The sequence below is a fragment of the Zophobas morio genome, unplaced genomic scaffold, assembly GCF_036711695.1.
Source record: "Zophobas morio isolate AGI-343-1 ecotype UQ-CSIRO unplaced genomic scaffold, CSIRO_AGI_Zmor_V1 ptg000008l, whole genome shotgun sequence".
Lineage (NCBI taxonomy): Eukaryota > Metazoa > Arthropoda > Insecta > Coleoptera > Tenebrionidae > Zophobas > Zophobas morio.
In genome coordinates, this window is record NW_026972113.1 from 3,936,074 (window position 1) to 3,960,771 (window position 24,698).

The 24,698-nt window shown below is 27.2% G+C and overlaps 2 protein-coding genes across 4 annotated transcripts; one reads left to right on the forward strand and one right to left on the reverse strand.

Moving 5' to 3' along the window:
- LOC135124750 (peroxisomal acyl-coenzyme A oxidase 3-like) lies at nucleotides 1–5,157 on the forward strand. 2 transcript variants are annotated; one of them, XM_064049964.1, is made up of 8 exons: nucleotides 1–153; nucleotides 201–503; nucleotides 551–1,147; nucleotides 1,197–1,440; nucleotides 1,490–1,723; nucleotides 4,509–4,660; nucleotides 4,712–4,999; nucleotides 5,044–5,157. In XM_064049964.1, exons 1-8 carry the CDS (start codon nucleotides 37–39, stop codon nucleotides 5,155–5,157), a joined length of 2,049 nt encoding a protein of 682 aa, XP_063906034.1. In that variant the 5' UTR covers nucleotides 1–36. The 2 variants fall into 2 exon arrangements, with proteins under 2 accessions (XP_063906034.1, XP_063906035.1); XM_064049965.1 differs by having other exon boundaries at nucleotides 1,490–1,612.
- Nucleotides 5,158–5,186: 29 nt separating this feature from the next.
- LOC135124751 (kelch-like protein 23) lies at nucleotides 5,187–18,753 on the reverse strand. Of its 2 annotated transcripts, none has more exons than XM_064049967.1 (6): nucleotides 18,527–18,753; nucleotides 17,787–18,480; nucleotides 17,668–17,742; nucleotides 17,300–17,614; nucleotides 17,027–17,254; nucleotides 5,187–5,551 (listed from the first exon to the last, which is right to left on the reverse strand). In XM_064049967.1, exons 1-6 carry the CDS (start codon nucleotides 18,668–18,670, stop codon nucleotides 5,211–5,213), a joined length of 1,797 nt encoding a protein of 598 aa, XP_063906037.1. In that variant the 5' UTR covers nucleotides 18,671–18,753; the 3' UTR covers nucleotides 5,187–5,210. The 2 variants fall into 2 exon arrangements, with proteins under 2 accessions (XP_063906037.1, XP_063906038.1); XM_064049968.1 differs by having other exon boundaries at nucleotides 5,329–5,547.
- Between the last annotated feature and the right edge of the window lie 5,945 nt (nucleotides 18,754–24,698).

The following is a 24,698-nucleotide window of genomic DNA, read 5'->3' on the forward strand; positions in this document are numbered from 1 at the left end:
CAGTGTTTTTTGCAGTTCAACTACCCAACTTCTACCATGTCAATTTTGCCAGATTTTCCTCCAGGACCTCTGGATTTTTACCGCACGAAATCCTCGTTCGACTGGAAGAAAATGAAGATTTTTCTGGACACCGAAGACGGAGTCCAATTTGAAGTAACCCTTCCACGAGTAAAAAAAAATCGTCACGTTATATTTTGCAGAAAGAGATTAGCAAGAAGCTGCAAACCCATCCCGAGTTTCAAAAAGATCTCACCTGTGAGGAAATGGACGAGCAAAGACGCATAAGCTTCCGACGACACCTCTACAACATTAGAAGCGGCATCTTGTCCGAAAACCAATTTTTTGAAAATTTTGCTCGCGCGAATGTATCTAGTCGTTTGATGCTTCAGCTGTGTCCCTGTGCAGCCTTTAGATTCGCTACAGGCAGTTTATTCACTGGGGTTCTGCGAAGCCAGGGTGGGGAGCAACACCAGGAAATTCTACAACAAGCGGAAAACGGAGACGTAAATTTGTGCTTCCTTTTACACAAATCGTGACGTTGCAGTTGTAGATTATTGGAAGTTTCTGCATGACGGAGGTTGGACATGGAAGTGATATTAAAGGGTTTAGAACTACGGCGACGTACGACAAAAACACGGACGAGTTTGTTCTTCACACTCCTGATTTTGAAGCCGCTAAGTGTTGGATTGGTTGTATGGGGCAGAGTGCTTCGTACGCTATAGTCTACGCACAGCTGTACGTAGACGGGACCCATCATGGTCTGCACATGTTCCTCGTACCAATTAGAAACCCAAAAACCTTGCTAACTTATCCGGGAGTTGTAGCAACCGACATGGGGGAAAAAATTGGGGTTAATGGAATGGACAACGGGATTCTAATTCTGGATAAGTATCGAATCCCTCGTGGGAATCTTTTGAATAAAAGCGCTCACGTAACGCCAGACGGGAAATACGTGACCGCACACAAAACCCGTAAAGAAAAAAATGGGGCTGCCTTAGGGATTCTTTCCCTAGGGCGTTCCAAAACCACTCTAGCTTGTGAAACTACAGCAGGAAAAGCACTCACAATCGCTGTCAGATATGCAGCGGTACGAAAACAGTTTGGTTGTGGAAAAGAAGAACAACCAATTTTGGAATATCAGGCGCATGTACGTCTTTCAGGTACCGTTAGTTATATTTTCTGGTTTTGGTTTGTAGCAATACCGACTACTTCCATATTTGGCTACCGCTTACACAACGCGGATTTTTGGCATGTTTTTGTTGGAAACGACGTACAAATTCATCTGGGATGTGTTCATGGGCGGGGATAAAGAATATCTAAACGCTCTAGGTAAAGAAATACATGTGATTTCTTCAGCTTCTAAACCAGCAGTTGGGTGGGTGTTAAGAGACGCGATTCAAGAGTGTAGGGAGGCTTGTGGGGGCCATGGATATCTTAAAGGTGACGACGGTATTTGCGCATTTATTTAAAACAAGAGATGGTATTGTAGCTGCTGGAATTGGTAACATTAGGAATGATAACGATTGCAATATGACGTTTGAAGGGGAAAATCATGTCATAATTCAACAGACTAGTAACTGGTTGATTAAATTATGGCCAGAAGTTGAACAAGGTACGGAAATTTCAACACCACTACACTCAGTAGATTTCTTATCTAAAGCGTCTGAAATTCTGAAAAGTCGCTTCAAAGCAACCACAATAGACGAAGTTTGTACTTCTGACAGTAAGTTAATACTTTATATTATAAATAACAAAAATTTAAAACTACAACTTTCTATTATTACTTCCCGAGCGTAAGCAAAGGAAGTATTGTAATCGAGTCCGTCGGCCGACTCTCTACTTTTACGTTTTCTCGATCTTTCATGACCCCTAGAAGACGAAGAAATAGGTCTCCCATTTCCGTCTGTCTGTCCGTCTGTCCGTCCGTCTGTCCTTCCGTCTGTCCGTCTGTCCGTCTGCCGTCCCGGATTTTTATTAGACAGATAATCTCCGAAAGTACTCGACCGATTGTTGTGAAATTTTGTACTTATATTAAGAATATCATGTAGATGGTAAAACGCTAACCAAAATTTGTCTAATCATCCCCACCACTAATGCGATGACGTCACTTCAAAATTGTACATAGTAAATGGGTTTTCAATTGTATAAAATAACATAGTCCTACACATGTAGTTTACAACTCTGAATCGACTTTTTACCCGAAACGTCCAGATTTTTGGAAAAAAAATCAAAATTATAAAACAACATTTTGAAATTTAATTTTTAATCTGCTAACCAGAATGCCTTGAAATGTTGCAGATGTTTTAAGGCTATAAAGAGCATCATAAATCTTTAGTCAAAAAATATTTGCTTATCCCCTCCAAAAACTTGATGACGTCAGCTCAAAAGTTTGTGGAATAAATCATATCTAAAATGTACAAAATATGATGAGTCTATACTTGTGATCTATCACTCCATTCATATTTTTTGGATTTGCATATACAGGGTGACTCAAAAAAATTAATGAATGCGTAAATATATTTTATTGATTTAATCAGGAACTACAAAACCGAATGCTCTGAAATCTTGCAGATATTTTAAGGTCATAAAGAGCATAATAAATGTTTAGTCAAAATATATTTGCTTATCCCCTCCAAAAACTTGATGACGTCAGCTCGAAAGTTTGCCGAATAAATCATATCTAAAATGTACAAAATATGATGAGCCTGTACTTGTCATTTATCACTCCATTCATATTTTTTGGATTTGCATATACAGAGTGACTCAAAAAAATTAATGAATGCGTAAATATATTTTATTGATTTAATCAGGAACTACAAAACGAAATGCTCTGACATCTTGCAGATGTTTTAAGGTTATAAAGAGCATAATAAATGTTTAGTCAAAATATATTTGCTTATCCCCTCCAAAAACTTGATGACGTCAGCTCGAAAATTTGCCGAATAAATCATATCTAAAATGTACAAAATATGATCAGTCTGTACTTGTGATCTATCACTCCATTCATATTTTTTGGATTTGCATATACAGGGTGATTCAAGAAAATAAATGAAAGCGTAAATTTATTTTACTGATTTACTCAGGAACTACAAAACCGAATGCTTCGAAATCTTGAAAATATTTTAAAATTATCATAAGCATGGTAAATTTTTGATCAAAACGTATTTGGTCGTACCCCCTAAAAAAATTATGACGTCACCACAAAATTTTGCTGAATAAATCCTATCTAAAATGTACAAAATATGGTGAGTCTCTTCTTGTGATTTATCATTCCATTCAAATTTTTTCGATTTGCATATACAGGGTGACTCAAAAAAATTAATGAATGCGTAAATTTATTTTATTGATTTAATCAGGAACTACAAAACCGAATGCTTTGAAATCTTGCAGATGTTTTAAGGTTATAAAGAGCATAATAAATTTTTAGTCAAAATATATTTGGTTATCTTCTACAAAAAACTGATGACGTCAGCTCAAAAGTTTGCCGAATAAATCGTATCTAAAATGTACAAAATATGATGAGTCTGTACTTGTGATTTATCATTCCATTCATATTTTTGGATTTGCATATGCAGGGTGACTCAAAAAAATTAATGAAGGCGTGAATTTATTTTATTTTATCGATTTAATCAGGAATTACGAAACCGAATGTTTTGAAATCTTGGGAATATTTTAAAGTTATTATAAGCATGGTAAACTTTTGTTCAAAATGTATTTGTTCATCCCTCCTAAAAAAATTGATGACGTCACCCTTAAATTTTGCTGAATAAATCCTATCTAAAATGCAAAAAATATAATGAGTTTGTACTTGTGATTTATCATTCCATTCATATTTTTTGGATTTTCTTAAGAGGTGGTTCAAAAAAATTAATGAAGTCAATTTATTTTATTGATTAAATTAAAGGCAACACTTATTATTAGTATTACACCCCAACCAACCCAATTTGGTAGACACAAAATTTGTTAAAGGAAAAACTCGGTTGAAACATAAGGGTAGCACGCTTATTTACATCGACTTTAACATTACAGACCTGCATTTGTTTTATGCGCTCACTTGGTTCCGCGAATGTGAAATAGACATGTTTATAATCAACCAATTGTGGTCGTTTTGTTTACAGTTTCTCTGTTTGACTCTCACGTATGCTGTTACGCCTGTCATCTTAAATTAAGAATGTTTATACATACACGATTTTCAGTTGCCTCTGATACGTAGGTATACGTGAGTAAATTGTTTCGTTATTTTATTGATTATTACAAATCAATATTTAAAACGACCCAATTCATTTTCCCGAAAATTTGACAATATAATAATTTTATTCTTAGTATTACACTACATCTATCCCAACTGATATACGTGTCCTTGCAAAAATGTTGATGACGTCATCGCAATTTTTTTTTAAATTCCCACTACAAAAATGTAATGAGAAAAAAAAACACAATAGGCATGCAGTCGTCAAGTTTCCGACAGCGAGGGAAGTACTGTCTAAACTCTTTAGACCAATTTTTAGATATAATGGCAGCTTATCAGTGGCTGGTTTGTTACTTATTAAAAGAAACCGCACTTAAATATCACACTCTGATACAGAAAGAGGGTGAATTTTGGGCCAGAAACAACACTCAAGTTTACTACGCTAAGAGTCTCAGTATTGCTTTTGTACAAGTAGGGACACCAACAAAACCCATTACAATGACACTATTCGTAAAATTTTAGAATTTTATGCTTCAACGAACCTTGGTAACAATTAACCAAGCCCCTGATGTCTATACCAAAGCTGTTCTCCTAAAACTGTTTTCTTTGTATGGTCTTTGGAGTCTTGAGAAATTTCTAGCAACTTTGTATGAAGGCGGCTACGCTCATGGTTGCCAACCGTCCCGACTAATCCACGAAGCCATTTTAAAACTGTGTAGCGACATCAAAAACGACTCAGTGTCTTTAGTGGATGCTATAGCACCTCCCGATTTTGCTCTAAATTCGGTCTTAGGGGCTTCCGATGGACAGGTAAAAGCCGCTTTAATTCCACAACCCGGTGATTTTTTTTTTAGGTGTACAAACGTCTAGAGCGTGAATTGTTCCGAAATCCCTACAATTTGAGCAGACCCACCTGGTGGCGGGAGATGATAAACTGGAACACTGATCACTCGAAAAATAAGCTGTAATGTTTGAAAGGTTAAATAAAACATTTGACTCTAGTAACAAAAACATTTATTCATCAATAAACACAATGACCAATAAGGTCATTTTCTTCTACTAAAAACGGGTGAAAGACATTAAAAATCGACAAAGAGGATCTAAATTTGAAATTTTCGCTATCGACGTTTATGATTTGTCTACACCCTGAGTCACTGATGTCGTTAAAACTAACCAATTCTAAAGCTACAGTTTCTTGATTTATTTCTTCACCAGATTGTTTAGTTAGAGTGTGTAGGGTACCATTGCTAAAAACCGACTCTTCTTGGCAACCACCGTTAGGATTCGAACTCTCTGGTAGCTGAATTTTGTTGGAAATGAAGAATTTACAGTTTTGCATTTCCAGTTGAAACACCGTCCTTTCTAAAATTAGTTGATTATATTATTAATAGAGGGAGAAAGCAGTGCTACATTAATTTCCGCACGCGTGCCGACCAATCACAACAAAACACATCAAACTGGCGCCAAATTCAAATATTGTTCATCGTGTGTATTCAAGTGTTCGTTTCCAATATCGTAGATCAAGGGATTTTTCAATTATTCCATTTTTTGCTTTGTTAGTTCTCCGATTTTACAATTTTTTGAGTTTTAAACTTTTAGTTTTTTAGTTTTCAGCAAAAGAACAAATTTATCCAAACTAAAATATTGGAAAATCTGAAAATTGTGTCATTGAAACAATGAAGAATACACCGAAAAATTGAAAAATTGGAAAAACGAAAAAATAAAAGAAAAACGCAACAATTCTGCAATTTTTCGATATATTTTTCAAATTCTCGATTTTTCATTTTTTAATTGTTCAACAAAAGGACAAATTTATTCAAACCGAAATTTTGAAACATTTAAAAATCAGAAAATTGTAATATTGAAACGTCTAAAAATTATAAAATTAAAAAATCAAAAAATTTAAAAGTTGAGAAGTCGAAGAATTGAAAAAATAAAGAAAAATTGAAAAATTCTGCAATTTTTCGATCTAAAATTTTTCAAATTCTCGATTTTTAATTTTTCATTTTCTCGACTTTTCATTTTTTAATTGTTCAACAAAAGACAAATTTATTCAAACCGAAATTTTGAATTATTATAAATCGAAATATTGTAATAGTGAAACTTAAAAACCCTGATTAATTAAAAATCGAGGAAGTGAAAAATTGAAAAAACGGAAAACAAAAACTTCTATAAATTAAACAATCAACAATACAAAAAAAATCAAAATTCAAACATTTTTAAATGAAAACCGGAAAACTAAAAAATTAAGAAATTGTAAAAAAACAAACATGGAAAAATTGAAAAATCAAAGAATTGAAAAAATATAGAAACTAAAAATTCGGAAAATGGAAAAGCCAAAAATTGAATAATAAAAACCCTAATAATTATATGAAAAAACTGAAAAATTAAAAATCGGCAAATTTAAAAATTAAACAATTACAAAATTGTAAATTTGAAAAAAAAATGGAAAAATTGAAGAAATGAAAAATTGAAAATCAAAAATTGAACAACCAAACTTGAAATTTCGAAAAATTGAAAAAATTGGCAAACTGAAAATTGGGTAGCGAAAAAAACTATTAAAAAATGCACAACTGAGAAAAATATAGAAACTGTAAAATCGAAAAATTGTAATATTGAAACCTGAAAACCCTGATTATTAAAAATCGAGAAAGTGAAAAATTGAAAAAACGAAAAACAAAAACTTCTATAAATTAAACAATCAACAATACAAAAAAAATTCAAAATTCAAAAATTTTAAAATGAAATGCGGAAAACTAAAAAATTAAGAAATTGTAAAAAAGAAATATGGAAAAATTGAAAAATCGAAGAATTGAAAAAATACAGAAACTAAAAAATCGGAAAATGGAAAGGCCAAAAATTGAATAATAAAAACCCTAATAATTATATGAAAAAAGCGAATAACTAAAAATCGGCAAATTTAAAAATGACACAATTACAAAATTGTAACTTTGAAAAAAAAAATGGAAAAATTGAAGAAACGAAAAACAAAAACTTCTATAAATTAAACAAGCAACAATACAAAAAAAAATTCAAAATTCAAAAATTTTAAAATGAAAACCGGAAAACTAAAAAATTAAGAAATTGTAAAAAAGAAACATGGAAAAATTGAAAAACTGAAAAATCGGAAAATGGAAAAGCCAAAAATTGAATAATAAAAACCCTAATAATTATATGAAAAAAACGAAAAATTAAAAATCGGCAAATTTAAAAATGAAACAATTACAAAATTGTAAATTTGAAAAAAAAATAAAAATGGAAAACTTGAAATGAAAAATTGAAAATCAAAAATTGAAAAACAAACTTGAAATATCGAAAAATTGAAAAAATTGGCAAACTGAAAATTGGGTGGCGAAAAAACAATTAAAAAATGGAACAACTGAGAAAAATATAGAAACTGTAAAATCGCAGTATTGTAATATTGAAACCTGAAAACCCTGATTAATTAAAAATCGAGAAAGTGAATAATTGAAAAAACTTCATAATTCAAAAATTTTAAAATGAAAACCGGAAAACTGAAAAATTAAGAAATTGTAAAAAAGAAACATGGAAAAATTGAGAAATCGAAGAATTGAAAAAATACAGAAACTAAAAAATCGGAAAATGGAAAAGCCAAAAATTGAATAATAAAAACCCTAATAATTATATGAAAAAAGTGAAAAATTAAAAATCGGCACATTTAAAAATGAAACAATTACAAAATTGTAAATTTGAAAAAAAAATGGAAAAATTGAAGAAATGATAAATTGAAAATCAAAAATCGAAAAACCAAACTTGAAATATCGAAAAATTGAAAAAATTGGCAAACTGAAAATTGGGTAGCGAAAAAACAATTAAAAAATGGAACAACTGAGAAAAATATAGAAACTGTAAAATCGAAAAATTGTAATATTGAAACCTGAAAACCCTGATTAATTAAAAATCGAGAAAGTGAATAATTGAAAAAACGAAAAACAAAAACTTCTATAAATTAAACAAAAATCCAGAAAAAAATTCAAAATTCAAAACATGGAAAAATTGAAAAACTGTAACATCGAAAAGACGAAACACTGAAAAACCGAAAAATCCGAGAAATCAAAGATACTGAAAAATCGGGTAATTGAAAAGCCAGGAATTGTACAATTGAAAAAAAATCCTAATAATAATTATTTGAAAAAAGTGAAAAACTAAAAACCGGGAAATTTAAAAATGAAACAATTACAAAATTGTAAATTTGAAAAAAAAAAAAATGAAAACGTAAAATCGAAAATTTGTAACAGTGAAACCTGAAAAAGTGATAATTAAAAATTGAGAAATTGAAAAATCGAAAAAACGAAAAATTCTACAAAGATGGAAAATCTAAAAATTAAAAGGCAACTTGGAAAATCGCAAGATTAAAATATCTGCAAATTAAAAAATCGAAACATTCACAATAAAAAAAACAAAAATTTAAAAATCTCGAATTGAGAAAATAAAAAATCGAAGAAACAACCTGGAATTACATACTTGGAAGTACTTTATTTTTAATTTTTCATTTTTTAATTTTTCAACAAAAGGACAAACTTATTAAAAGTAAAATTTAAAAAAATCAAAAAATCGAAAAATTGTAAAACTCAAAATTCGAAAAATCAAAAAATTAAAAACTTAAAAATTCAAAAAGAACCACTGAAAAACCGAACAATTTAAAAAATGGAAAATTGAAAAAACAGAATGCAAAATCGAAAAACTGATTAAAAATCGAGAAATAGAAAAATACGGAAAACAAAATTTTCAGGAAATCGAAAAATCGACAAATTGTAAAATTCAAAAGTTGAAGAATGTCAAAATAAACATCGAAAAACTGTAAATCGAAAAAATGAGAAACTGTCAAATCTAAAAATTCCTAAAATCGAAAAGCTAAGATTCTTAAAAACTTCAAAGATCTTAAAAAAAAAAAATGCTCAAAATTGGTAATTGAAAAATTGGAAAAACGAAAAAATAAAAGAAAAACGCAACAATTCTGCAATTTTTCGATATATTTTTCAAATTCTCGATTTTTCATTTTTTAATTGTTCAACAAAAGGACAAATTTATTCAAACCGCAATTTTGAAAAATTTAAAAATCAGAAAATTGTAACATTGAAACGTCTAAAAATAATAAGATTGAAAAATCAAAAAATTTAAAAGTTGAGAAGTCGAAGACTTGAAAAAATAAAGAAAAATTGAAAAAACCGAAAACATGAGAATCAAAAATTGAAAATCGAAAAATGAAAAAATGAGAAATTGAACAAGTGGATAATCGAAAAACAATTGAAAAATCGAAAAATTGCAGTATGGAAACCTGAAAACCCTGATTAATTAAAAATCGAGAAATGGAAAAATCGACAGAACGAAGCAATTCTGCAATTTTTCGATATAAAATTTTTCAAATTCTCGATTTTTAATTTTTCATTTTCTCGACTTTTCATTTTTTGATTGTTCAACAAAAGACAAATTCATTCAAACCGAAATTTTCAATTGAATTGAAAAATCAAAAAATTGAAAAATCGAAAAATTGAAAATCGAAATATTGTAATAGTGAAACCTGAAAACCCTGAATAACTAAAAATCGAGGAAGTGGAAAATTGAAAAAACGAAAAACAAAAACTTCTAATTAAACAATCAAAAATAAAAAAAAACAAAATTCTAAAATTTTAAAATGAAAACCGGAAAACTAAAAAATTAAGAAATTGTAAGAAAGAAACATGGAAAAATTGAAAAATTGTAACATCTAAAAGACGAAACGCTGAAAAACCGAAAAATTTAGAAGTTAAGAAATCGAAGAATTGGAAAAATAGAGAAACTGAAAAATCCGAAAAAGGAAAAGCCAAAAATTGAATAATAAATTTGAAAAAAAAGTAAATAAATAAAAAATGGAAAAATTGAAAATCAAAAATGGAAAATCCAAACTTGAAATATCGAAAAATTTTAAAAATTGGCAAACTGAAAATTGGATAACAAAAAAACAATTAAAGAATGGAACAACTGAGAAAAAGATAGAAATTGTAAAATCGTAAAATTGTAATATTGGAACCTGAAAACCCTGATTAATTAAAAATCGAGAAAGTAAAAAATTGAAAAAACGAAAAACAAAAACTTCTATAAATTAAACAATCAACAATACAAAAAATATTCAAAATTCAAAAATTTTAAAATGAAAATCGGAAAACTAAAAAATTAACAAATTGTAAAAAAGAAACATGGAAAAATTGAAAAATCGAAGAATTGAAAAAATACAGAAACTAAAAAATCAGAAAATGAAAAAGCCAAAAATTGAATAATAAAAACCCTAATAATCATATGAAAAAAACGAAAAATTAAAAATTGGCAAATTCAAAAATGACACAATTACAAAATTGGAACTTTTGAAAAAAAAAATGGAAAAATTGAAGAAATGAAAAATTGAAAATCAAAAATTGCAAAACCAAACTTGAAATATCGAAAAATTGAAAAAATTTGTAAACTGAAAATTGGGTAGCGAAAAAAGAATTAAAAAATGGAACAACTGAGAAAAATATAGAAACTGTAAAATCGAAAAATTGTAATATTGAAACCTGAAAACCCGATTAATTAAAAATCGAGAAAGTGAAAATTTGAAAAAACGAAAAACAAAAACTTCTATAAATTAAACAATCAACAATACAAAAAAAATTCAAAATTCAAAAATTTTAAAATGAAAACCGGTAAACTAAAAAATTAAGAAATTGTAAAAAAGAAACATGGAAAAATTGAAAAATCGAAGAATTGAAAAAATACAGAAACTAAAAAGTCGGAAAATGGAAAAGCCAAAAATTGAATAATAAAAACCTTAATAATTAAATGAAAAAAGCGAAAAATTAAAAATCGGCAAATTTAAAAATGACACAATTACAAAATTGTAAATTTAAAAAAAAAATGGAAAAATTGAAGAAATGAAAAATTGAAAATCAAAAATTGCAAAACCAAGCTTGAAATATCGAAAAATTGAAAAAACTGGCAAACTGAGAAAAATATAGAAACTGTAAAATTGAAAAATTGTAATATTGAAACCTGAAAACCCTGATTAATTAAAAATCGAGAAAGTGAAAAATTGAAAAAACGAAAAACAAAAACTTCTATAAATTAAACAATCAACAATATAAAAAAAAATCAAAATTCAAAAATTTTAAAATGAAAACCGGAAAACTAAAAAATTAAGTAATTGTAAAAAAGAAACATGGAAAAATTGAAAAATCGAAGAACTGAAAAAATACAGAAACTAAAAAATCGGAAAATGGAAAAGCCAAAAATTGAATAATAAAAACCCTGATAATTATATGTAAAAAGTGAAAAATTAAAAATCGGCAAATTTAAAAATGAAACAATTACAAAATTGTAAATTTGAAAAAAAAAATAAATAAAAATGGAAAAATTGAAGAAATGAAAAATTGAAAATCAAAAATTAAAAACCAAACTTGAAATATCGAAAAATTGAAAAAATTGGCAAATTGAAAATTGGGTAGCGAAAAAACAATTAAAAAATGGAACAACTGAGAAAAATATAGAAACTGTAAAATTGAAAAATTGTAATATTGAAACCTGAAAACCCTGATTAATTAAAAATCGAGAAAGTGAAAAATTGAAAAAACAAAAAACAAAAACTTCTATAAATTAAACAATCAACAATACAAAAAAAATTCAAAATTGAAAAATTTTAAAATGAAAACCGGAAAACTAAAAAGTTAAGAAATTGTAAAAAACAAACATGGACAATTTGAAAAATCGAAGAATTGAAAAAATACAGAAACTAAAAAATCGGAAAATGGAAAAGCCAAAAATTGAATAATAAAAGCCCTAATAATTATATGAAAAAAATGAAAAATTAAAAATCGGCAAATTTAAAAATGAAACAATTACAAAATTGTAAATTTGAAAAAAAAAAAAAAATAAAACTGGAAAAATTGAAGAAATGAAAAAAAATGGAAAATCGCAAGATTAAAATATCTGCAAATTAAAAAATCGGAACATACAAAAATTTAATTGAAAAATAAAAATCATAATGAAAATCGAAAAACTAAAAAATCGAAGAAACGAAAAAACGGAAACATAAAAAACATACTTGGAAATACTTTATTTTTAATTTTTCAACAAAAGGACAAACTTATTAAGAGTAAAATTTAAAAAAATCAAAAAATCGGAAAATTGTAAAACTCAAAATTTGAAAAATCAACAAATTAAAAATTGAAAAATCCAAAAAGAAACATTGAAAAACCGAACAATTTAAAAATTGGAAAATTGAAAAAACAGAATGTAAAATCGAGAAACTGATTGAAAATCGAGAAATAGAAAAATACGGAAAACAAAATTTTCAGGAAATCGAAAAATCGACAAATTGTAAAATTCAAAAGTTGAAGAATGTCAAAATAAACATCGAAAAACTGTAAATCGAAAAAATGAGAAACTGTCATCTAAAAATTCCTAAAATCGAAAAGCTAAGATTCTTAAAAACTTCAAAGATCCTAAAAAAAATGCTCAAAATTGGTCATTGAAAAATTGGAAAAACGAAAAAATAAAAGAAAAACGCAACAATTCTGCAATTTTTCGATATATTTTTCAAATTCTCGATTTTTCATTTTTTAATTGTTCAACAAAAGGACAAATTTATTCAAACCGAAATTTTGAAAAATTTAAAAGTTGAGAAATCGAAGAATTGAAAAAATAAAGAAAAATTTAAAAAACCGAAAAAATGAGAATCAAAAATTGAAAATCGAAAAATGAAAAAATGGGAAATTGAACAAGTGGATAATCAAAAAACAATTGAAAAATCGAAAAATTGTAGTATGGAAACCTGAAAATCCTGATTAATTAAAAAATCGAGAAATGGAAAAATCGACAAAACGAAGTAATTCTGCAATTTTTCGATATAAAATTTTTCAAATTCTCGATTTTTAATGTTTCATTTTCTCGACTTTTCATTTTTTAATTGTTCAACAAAAGACAAATTTATTTAAACCGAAATTTTGAATTGAACTGAAAAATCAAAAAATTGAAAAATCGAAGAATTGAAAAAATAAGAACTTGAAAAAACCGAAAAATTTAAAAATTGAAAAATCGAGGAAGTGGAAAATTGAATAAACGAAAAACAAAAACTTCTATAAATTAAACAATCAAAAATTAAAAAAAAAAAATCAAAATTCAAAAATTTTAAAATGAAAACCGGAAAATTAAAAAATTAAGAAATTGTAAGAAAGAAACATGGAAAAATTGCAAAATTGTAACATCGAAAAGACAAAACGCTGAAAAACCGAAAAATCTAAAAGTTGAGAAATCGAAGAATTGAAAAAATAGAGAAACTGAAAAATCGGAAAAAGGAAAAGCCAAAAATTGGATAATAAATTTGAAAAAAAAGTGAATAAATAAAAAATGGAAAAATTGTAAATCAAAAATTGAAAAAACCAAACTTTAAATATCGAAAAATTGAAAAAATTGGCAAACTGAAAATTGGGTAGCGAAAAAACAATTAAAAAATGGAACAACTGAGAAAAATATAGAAACTGTAAAATTGAAAAATTGTAATATTGAAACCTGAAAACCCTGATTAATTAAAGATTGAGAATGTGAAAAATTGAAAAAACGAAAAACAAAAACTTCTATAAATTAAACAATCAACAACACAAAAAAATTCATAATTCAAAAATTTTAAAATGAAAACCGGAAAACTGAAAAATTAAGAAATTGTAAAAAAGAAACATGGAAAAATTGAGAAATCGAAGAATTGAAAAAATACAGAAACTAAAAAATCGGAAAATGGAAAAGCCAAAAATTGAATAATAAAAACCCTAATAATTATATGAAAAAAGTGAAAAATTAAAAATCGGCACATTTAAAAATGAAACAATTACAAAATTGTAAATTTGAAAAAAAAAATGGAAAAATTGAAGAAATGATAAATTGAAAATCAAAAATCGAAAAACCAAACTTGAAATATCGAAAAATTGAAAAAATTGGCAAACTGAAAATTGGGTAGCGAAAAAACAATTAAAAAATGGAACAACTGAGAAAAATATAGAAACTGTAAAATCGAAAAATTGTAATATTGAAACCTGAAAACCCTGATTAATTAAAAATCGAGAAAGTGAATAATTGAAAAAACGAAAAACAAAAACTTCTATAAATTAAACAAAAATCCAGAAAAAAATTCAAAATTCAAAACATGGAAAAATTGAAAAACTGTAACATCGACGAAGACGAAACACTGAAAAACCGAAAAATCCGAGAAATCAAAGATACTGAAAAATCGGGTAATTGAAAAGCCAGGAATTGTACATTTGAAAAAAAATCCTAATAATAATTATGTACAAAAAGTGAAAAACTAAAAACCGGGAAATTTAAAAATGAAACAATTACAAAATTGTTAATTTGAAAAAAAAAAATGAAAACGTAAAATCGAAAATTTGTAACAGTGAAACCTGAAAAAGTGATAATTAAAAATTGAGAAATTGAAAAATCGAAAAAACGAAAAATTCTAAAAAGATGGAAAATCTAAAAATTAAAAGGCAACTTGGAAATTCGCAAGATTAAAATATCTGCAAATTAAAAAATCGAAACATTCACAATAAAAAAAACAAAAATTTAAAAATCTCGAATTGAGAAAATAAAAAATCGAAGAAACGAAACAACCTGGAATTACATACTTGGAAGTACTTTATTTTTAATTTTTCATTTTTTAACTTTTCAACAAAAGGACAAACTTATTAAAAGTAAAATTTAAAAAAATCAAAAAATCGGAAAGTTGTAAAACTCAAAATTCGAAAAATCAAAAAATTAAAAACTGAAAAATCCAAAAAGAAACATTGAAGAACCGAAGAATTTAAAAATTGGAAAATTGAAAAAACAGAATGTAAAATCGAAAAACTGATTAGAAATCGAGAAATAGAAAAATACGGAAAACAAAATTTTCAGGAAATCGAAAAATCACCAAATTGTAAAATTCAAAAGTTGAAGAAGTCAAAATAAACATCGAAAAACTGTAAATCGAAAAAATGAGAAACTATCAAATCTAAAAATTCCTAAAATCGAAAAGCTAAGATTCTTAAAAACTTCAAAGATCTTAAAAAAAATGCTCAAAATTGGTAATTGAAAAATTGGAAAAACGAAAAAATAAAAGAAAAACGCAACAATTCTGCAATTTTTCGGTATATCTTTCAAATTCTCTATTTTTCATTTTTTAATTGTTCAACAAAAGGACAAATTTAAACAAACCGAAATTTTGAAAAATTTAAAAATCAGAAAATTGTAACATTGAAACGTCTAAAAATTATAAAATTGAAAAATCAAAAAATTTAAAAGTTGAGAAGTCGAAGAATTGAAAAAATAAAGACAAATTGAAAAAACCGAAAAAATGAGAATAAAAAATTGAAAATCGAAAAATGAAAAAATGGGAAATTGAACAAGTGGATAATCAAAAAACAATTGAAAAATTTGAAAAATTGTAGTATGGAAACCTGAAAATCCTGATTAATTAAAAATCGAGAAATGGAAAAATCGACAAAACGAAGCAATTCTGCAATTTTTTGATATAAAATTTTTCAAATTCTCGATTTTTAATTTTTCATTTTTTCGAGGTTTCAATTTTTAATTGTTCAACAAAAGACAAATTTATTCAAACCAAAATTTTGAATTGAACTGAAAAATCGAAGAATTGAAAAAATAAGAACTTGAAAAAACCGAAAAATTTAAAAATTGAAAAATCGAAATATTGTAATAGTGAAACCTGAAAACCCTGATTAATTAAAAATCGAGGAAGTGGAAAATTGAAAAAACGAAAAACAAAAACTTCTATTAATTAAACAATCAAAAATAAAAAAAAAATCAAAATTCAAAAATTTTAAAATGAAAACCGGAAAACTAAAAAATTAAGAAATTGTAAGAAAGAAACATGAAAAAATTGAAAAATTGTGACATCGAAAAGACGAAACGCTGAAAAACCGAAAAATTTAGAAGTTGAGAAATCGAAGAATCGAAAAAATAGAGAAACTGAAAAATCGGAAAAAGGAAAAGCCAAAAATTGAATAATAAATTTGAAAAAAAGTAAATAAATAAAAAATGGAAAAATTGAAAATCAAAAATTGAAAAACCAAACTTGAAATATAGAAAAATTGAAAAAATTGGCAAACGGAAAATTGGGTAGCGAAAAAACAATTAAAAAATGGAACAACTGAGAAAAATATAGAAACTGTAAAATCGTAAAATTGTAATATTGAAACCTGAAAACCCTGATTAATTAAAAATTGAGAATGTGAAAAATTGAAAAAAAGAAAAACAAAAACTTCTATAAATTAAACAATCAACAATACAAAAAAACTTCAAAATTCAAAAATTTTAAAATGAAAACCGGAAAACTAAAAAATTAATAAATTGTAAAAAAGAAACATGGAAATAGAAAAATCGAAGAATTGAAAAAATACAGAAACTAAAAAATCGGAAAAAGAAAAGCCAAAAATTGAATAATAAAAACCCTAATAATTATATGAAAAAAGTGAAAAATTAAAAATCGGCAAATTTAAAAATGAAACAATTACAAAATTGTAATTTGAAAAAAAAAGAAACATTGAAAAACCGAAAAATTTAAAAATTGGAAAATTGAAAAAAACAGAATGTAAAATCGAAAAACTGATTAAAAATCGAGAAATTGAAAAATACGGAAGACAAAATTTTCAGGAAATCGAAAAATCGACAATCTTAAAAAAAAAAATGCTCACACAGATGAAAGCAATAATACTCGACTTTGGCCCAGTTTGAATTTAGCGCCGATGTACTTCGTTGTGATTGGTCGACACGGGTGCGGAAATTAATGTATGCCAGTGCTGCCACCCCACTTACCTTTAATGCACAGCCTACTCTTACACCCAAAAAATTGCAAGTTCTTCGAGAAAAACGGAAGACGATTTTCGCTGTCACAGATTTCCAGTTTATTCCACTTTTCGCTGTCGTGGTTGAACTGGTAAACGCACTTATTATTGATGTCAAGAATGAATAATTTATTATCGAACGCGCAACACTTGATTTGTCTTCCAGAACACGGTAGTTTGATTTCTTTGCTCCATTCCTCTAAACGAACGAGTAGTAAATGTACTAAACCCCAAACCTAGTTACCTTTTTGTATATCATAGTAAAATAAATTTTCTTGGATCACCCTAAAAGGCCCAGTGCCGCCAACCACGTATAAATGATGTCCACAAACACAAGACTCAAAATGGCGTCTGGGAAACGGCAACTTTTTCGTTTTCCATTTCGCGCTTACGATATCGTAAATGTGAAAATCGTAGTTCCATTTTCCTTTTCCTAGTACGTACTCACCTCCATATAAAAAAACGAAATTTTTGTAACCTGTGGCGGCGAAACCGTCCAAACCAACGAAATTGTCGGGTTCTATGTCAAATAAGAGTCTCAGGGAATGGGTAGCAACATCTAAAATACAGTTGTGACAATTTTTAAACTAGTACCAACTTAAATTTTTTTACCAACATAAACGACAAAAAAGTCACTATGAGGGTTATTCTCCAAGACTCCATATTTCCGTTTACGCTTAAATTTGTCTACAGAGGGTTAAGATTTACGTTGTCTACAAACACCCACTCACCATAATAATACACAGTTGACTGAATTGGTTTGGGTTGAACGTTATCCAATAAAATACATGGAAACCCAAGTGAATTTCTCTCTTTAGATAAAAGCAGCATTTTGGCGTAATTTACACACTTTTCACTGAAATTATACAAATCGTCACTTTTTTTAACCGCAATGACACACCTTAAAACGCTACAAACGAAGTCGTGTTTAGCCACACATCGACTAGAAATCATGTCATCAATTTGATCAATTGTAACTGCTGTGAAATTAATACAAGGCAGCAGTTTCAACCACACTTCTGCTTTCTGTTCTTCTAAATTTTCATACCACGTAACAACGGTCTCCCAGACATCAAATTCACTCAAACACTGAAGATTAACGTTCCCTAAATAATTAACAACTTCATCGAGCGTCAATTCAAAAAAATAATCTGTCTTTTTAACCAGTTCAAACTCCATTAAAGCCAACAGTTTCGCTTTGCAGTACACGTTTTTTAGAACTAGGTGCTCCGTGTGCACCCAAATTTTCAAGCAATTGTTGACTGATAAAGAGCGCTCGACTTGTTCAATGCAGGTTTCTTTAACTTGTAAAAATTGCAGCATACAAGCGGCTTGTAGAACCGAAAGGATATTTCGTTCGCTGATTACGTGTTCTTTGTCCCACAGGAGTTTTAAAATTGTCTTCATTGCCTCAGGCTCCACTTCCTATAAGTAAATTGTTAGAGAGTGAAGCAACAACGTCACGCATTACGTTTAAAGTTATCACTTTTTTTTCGCTTTCGATGAAGTTGCCTTCAAACATTGCTTTAAAGTAGTCGCTGTTTTGGATAAGGTCAGTACGACTGCACTGTATTGGGGTTCCTTGAATTTCTAGAGTTACTACTGTCTCGTTCATGTTGTGTCGTTATAACCTCAAAATTTACGTTGACAGGAGTGGAAATATTTGAATTTGGCGGTAATTTACAATATTTGTAGTTGACATTGTTGACAGTTTTGTTTCAGGAAGTAAAGCGACAGAGGGCGCTCCTTTTTCCAAAAATTTGAAAACTGGAAAAAAGTGAGCAATTGATTAATTGAAGAACAAAAAAAGTGAAAAACCCTAAAACCGAAATCGAGAAATCGAAATTTGAAAAATCGTGAAATAGAAAAATTGTAAACTTAGGGAGGCCAAAAATTGAAAATAAAAAAAATCAAAAAACGTAAAACCTAAGAAATCGAAAAACTGGAAATCAAAAAAATTCCAAAACTGAAATGTAGAAAAAGCGGAAAATCGAAACACCAAAAAATATCAAAATCGAAAAATACAAAAAGCCGAAAAATCGAAAAACCGCGAAAATCGAGTCAACATCAAGAAATCGAAATACGAAAAATTGGAAAATTGAAAAATCGAGAAATCAAAGGATTGAAAAATTTGACATTAAAAATATCGAAAAATTAATATATCAAAAAATTGAAAAATCCAGGATTTATTAAACATCAAAAAAATCAAGTTTAAAATCGAAAAATGTAAAGTCGAAAATTTAAAACTTCGAACAATTGAAAACTAGGAAAATCGAAAAATCGAAAAATGGAGAAACCGAAAACTCGCAAAATCGATAAATCAAAAAATGGAAAACCGAAAATTTAAATATTCAAAAAATTGAAAAGTAAGAAAATCGAAAAATTGAATAACTGAAAAATCGAAACATTAAAAAGAAATCGAAAAACTGACAAATCGAAAATTTAGAAACGCCAAAATTGAAAAATTTGAAGAATCAAAAAATTGAAAAATCTAAAATTTAAAATATCGAAAAATTAAAATATCACAAAAACTGAACAATCAAAAAATTTGATAATCTGGAAACTGAAACATCAAAAAATTCGAAAAACTGAACAAATGGAAAAATCGAAAAGTCAACAAATTGAAAAATCAAACATCGAAAAGCTGAAAAACTGAGCAATCGAAACCTTGAAAAATCGACTAATCAGAAACTTGGAAAGGCCAAAAACGAAATATTTGAAAAATGGAAACAGTGCGGAATCAAAAAATTGAAATATCGAGAAATTGAAACAGCAAAAAATCTAAAAATTATAAAATTTAAGTCGAAAAATGGAAAGTCGAAAATGTAAAAATTCGAAAAATTAAAAAATCGAAAAACCGGAGCATCGAAATCTCGATAAATCGGGAAATCGAAACGTTAAAAAAATGAAAAATCGAACATTCAAAAATTTTAAAAATCGAAAAATTGAACATTTTAAAATCGAGAACTCGAAAAATTGAACATTTTAAAATCGAGAACTCGAAAAATCGAAACAACCTAAAATTGATTTATCAATTTATCGAAGGATTGAAAAATCGAGAAATTTAAAAAATTAAAAAATTGAAAAATCGAGAATTGAAACATGAAAAAATCAATCGAAAAATTGAATAATTGAAAAACTCGAAATATCGAAAAGTCAAAAAATCGAGAAATTGAAAACTAGAAAAATCGACAAATGAAAACCTTAAAAACGACAAAAATGAAAAATCCAGGATTTAAACATCAAAAATTCAAGTTTAAAATCGAAAAATGAAAAGTCGAAAATTTAAAACTTCGAAAAATTGAAAACTAGGAAAATTGAAAAATTGAAAAATACAAAAAGCCGAAAAATCAAAAAACCACGAAAATCGAGTCAACATCAAGAAATCGAAATACGAAAAAATCGAGAATTCGAGAAATCGAAAAATCGGTTAAACAAAAAATTAAAGCCTGATAAATGTAAAATACAAAAAATTGAAAAATCGAAACATCGAAGTCTCGATTAATCGAAAAATTGAAAAATCTAAAATTGAAAAATTATAAAAATCGGAAATTTAAACATTTTAAAATGGAGAACTCGAAAAATCTTGCATTTAAAATATGGAAAAACTAAAATATCAAAAAACTAAAAAATCAAAAAATTGAAAAATCGAAACACCGAAAAATCGAAAACCCGCCAAATCGAAAAATTGAGTCAACATCAAGAAATCGAAATATGAAAAAATCGAGAATTCGAGAAATCGAAATCGCTCAAACAAAAAATTAAAACTTGAAAAATGTACAATTTAAAAAATCTAAATCTCGATTAATCGAAAAATTGAAAAATCGAGAAATCGAAACATCAAAAAAATCGAAAATCAAAAAATTGAAAAATCGAAAAATTGAACATTTTAAAATCGAGAACTCGAAAAATCGAAAGATTGAGAAATCGAAACAACCAATCAATTGAAAAATATAAAAATCAAAGGATTGAAAAATCTGACATTTAAAATATCGAAAAATTAAAATATCAAAAAAATAAAAAATCAAAAAATTGAAAAATCCAGGATTTAAACATCAAAAAATCAAGTTTAAAATCGAAAAATGTAAAGTCGAAAATTTAAAACTTCGAAAAGTTGAAAACTAGGAAAATTGAAAAATTGAAAAATACAAAAAGCCGAAAAATAAAAAAACCACGAAAATCGAGTCAACATCAAGAAATCAAAATACGAAAAAATCGAGAATTCGAGAAATCGGAAAATCACTTAAACAAAAAATTAAAGCCTGATGAATGTAAAATACAAAAAATTGAAAAATCGAAACATCGAAGTCTCGATTAATCGAAAAATTGAAAAATCTAAAATTGAAAAATTTTTAAAATCGGAAATTTAAACATTTTAAAATGGAGAACTCGAAAAATCTGACATTTAAAATGTCGAAAAACTAAAATATCAAAAAACTAAAAAATCAAAAAATTGAAAAATCGAAACACCGAAAAATCGAAAACCCGCCAAATCGAAAATTGAAAAATCGACAAATCAAAAACTTGGAAAGGCCAAAAAAGAAATATTTGAAAAATGAAAAAATGAGGAATTAGAAAATTGAAAAATCGAGAATTGAAACATCAAAAAATTTAATTTAAAATCGAAAAATAGAAAGTCGAAAATTTAAAGTTTCGAAAAATTGAAAACTAGGAAAAGCGAAAAATTGAAGAATTGAAAAACTGAAAAATCGAGAAATCGAAACATCGAAAAGTCGAAAAATGAAGAAATCGAAAACTAAAAAAATCGACAAATCAAAAAATTGAAAGTCGACAATTTAGAAATTCAAAAAATTGAAAAGCAAGAAAATCGAAAAATTGAATAATTGAAAAACTCGAAATATCGAAAAGTCAAAAAATCGAGAAATTGAAAACTAGAAAAACCGACAAATGACAAACTTAAAAACGACAAAAATGAAAAATTTGAAAAATGGAAAAAATGAGGAATCGAAAAATCGAAGAATCAAAATTTTGAAAAATTTGAAATTTAAAATAACGAAAAATTAAAATTATCAAAAAACTGAACAATCAAAAAATTGAATAGGAAAATCGGTAAACTGAAAAATAGGAAAATCGAAAAATTGAAGAATTGAAAAACTGAAAAACCGAAATTTGAAAAATCGAGAAATGGGGAAATAGGAAAATCAATCATCGAAAAGCTGAAAAATTTAGAAATCTAAAACTCGAAAAATCAACAAATCAAAAACTTGGAAAGCCAAAAATTGAAAAATCCAAACTTTCAATATCGAAAAATTAAAACATCAAAAATTCTGAAGAATCAAAAAATTAAAAAATCGAAAAATAGAAAGTCGAAAATTTAAAAATTCGAAAAATTGAAAAATAGGAATATCGTAAAATTGAAAAACTGAAAAATCGAAATATCGTAAAAATGAAATAATATCGGAAAATCGAGAAATGATTTTTGTGTTTACCATATAGGAATAAAAAAATTGAAATATCGAGAAATTAAAACAGCAAAAAATCTAAAAACTATAAAATTTAAATCGAAAAATGGAAAGTCAAAAATGAAAAATTCGAAAAATTGAAAAATCGAAAAATCCGAACATAGAAATCTCGATAAGTCGGATAATCGAAACGTTAAAAAATTGAAAAATCGAAGATTCAAAAATTTTAAAAATCGAAAAATTGAAAATTTTAAAATCGAGAACTCGAAACATCGAAACAACCAAAAATTGATTTATCAATTATCGAAGGATTGAAAAATCGATAACTGAAACATGAAAAAATCTGATTTAAAATCGAAAAATAGAAAGACGAAAATTTAAAATTTCGAAAAATTGAAAACTAGGAAAAGCGAAAAATTGAAGAATTGAAAAACTGAAAAATCGAGAAATCGAAACATCGAGAAGTCGAAAAATGAGGAAATCGAAAACTTGAAAAATCGACAAATCAAAAAATTGAAAGTCGAAAATTTGGAAATTCAAAAAATTGAAAAGCAAGAAAATCTAAAAATTGAATAATTGAAAAACTCGAAATATCGAAAAGTCAAAAAATCGAGAAATTGAAAACTAGAAAAATCGACAAGTGAAAACCTTAAAAACGACAAAAATGAAAAATTTGAAAAATGGAAAAAATGAGGAATCGAAAAATCGAAGAATCAAAATTTTGAAAAATTTTAATTTTACAACAACGAAAAATTAAAATTATCAAAAAACTGAACAATCAAAAAATTGAATAGGAAAATCCGTAAACTGAAAAATAGGAAAATCGAAAAATTGTAGAATTGAAAAACTGAAAAATCGAAATTTGAAAAATCAAGAAATGGGGAAATAGGAAAATCAATCATCGAAAAGCTGAAAAATTTAGAAATCTAAAACTCGAAAAATCAACAAATCAAAAACTTGGAAAGGCCAAAAATTGAAAAATCCAAACTTTCAATATCGAAAAATTAAAACATCAAAAATTCTGAAAAATCAAAAAATTAAAAAATCGAAAAATGGAAAGCCGAAAATTTAAAATTTCGAAAAATTGAAAACTAGGAAAAGCGAAAAATTGAAGAATTGAAAAACTGAAAAATCAAGAAATCGAAACATCGAAAAGTCGAAAAATGAAGAAATCGAAAATTCGAAAAATCGATAAATCAAAAAATTGAAAATCGACAATTTAGAAATTCAAAAAATTGAAAAACAAGAAAATCGAAAAATTGAATAATTGAAAAACTCGATATATCGAAAAGTCAAAAAATCGAGAAATTGAAAACTAGAAAAACTTAAAAACGACATAACTATCATGGCAGATGAAACCAATTAATGAAATCACCTGTGTTTACGTTTAAAGAAATAATAAATGACAACGAAAAAACTTAAAGCTATCTAAAATTAGAAATATCGATCCGACTCATTAAATTAACATAAAAACCCATTTAAACGATTACTACACTTAAGGAAATACAATTTTGTCACTGTCACTGTGTCAAGTATGTGTGCACCAAAATATGATTTTCATTATTTACCATTATACAAGTTGCTCAGTTTTTTTGCTATGATTCCTGATCGTAGGCGAAAATGACGATCTTATTTAATTTGTTCTATAGTGGTGGCAATTTTATTATACAACACAGTCTTCGCAGTGTGGAATTTTCTATCATTTCTCGACACTCTAATGATTTATTTTTCTTCAGTGTGTTCAATCGCCACTCTCATAGCTTTGAATTTTACGAAAAGACAACAAGCTATAAATATTTGTGACATTTTTGCAAAACTAGATTCAACTTTTAAACCCAAAGTAACAAATGTTTACAAGATAATTTTTTATTGTTTCCATATTTTTATTTTTGTTTTTGTCGGAATGGAAGTGCTCATTGCCGTAATGATAAAAAGAATGAAGTTCCCGTTGACTGTATACTTCAATATTTACTTGACAGTGATTATAATTCTTCATTACAACACCTATGTGATTGACATTTTTCTTAGGTGCAAATTTTTGAACCTAAAGTTACAGCAACTACGAACTTTTATAGTCACATATAAGACAGTCAGAAACAAGTTTCTAAAAAGTGTTGTCGCTCTTAACATAAATGTGAAATTTCTTTTGAAAAACTACAGCGACCTTTGTGATCTTGTATTCCTAGTGGACGACATGTTCGGATTTCAAATTATGTGTGT

Coding starts and splice junctions, on each gene's coding strand:
- LOC135124750 (XM_064049964.1), top strand. CDS start 37: ATGTCAATTTTGCCAGATTTTCCTCCAGGACCTCTGGATTTTTACCGC. Junction 154..200: donor AAGACGGAGTCCAATTTGAA/GTAACCCTTCCA, acceptor TATATTTTGCAG/AAAGAGATTAGCAAGAAGCT. Junction 1,441..1,489: donor GGGCCATGGATATCTTAAAG/GTGACGACGGTA, acceptor ATGGTATTGTAG/CTGCTGGAATTGGTAACATT.
- LOC135124751 (XM_064049967.1), bottom strand. CDS start 18,670: ATGAACGAGACAGTAGTAACTCTAGAAATTCAAGGAACCCCAATACAG. Junction 17,255..17,299: donor TTACTATGATATACAAAAAG/GTAACTAGGTTT, acceptor TCGTTCGTTTAG/AGGAATGGAGCAAAGAAATC. Junction 5,552..17,026: donor GAGTAGGCTGTGCATTAAAG/GTAAGTGGGGTG, acceptor AACTAATTTTAG/AAAGGACGGTGTTTCAACTG.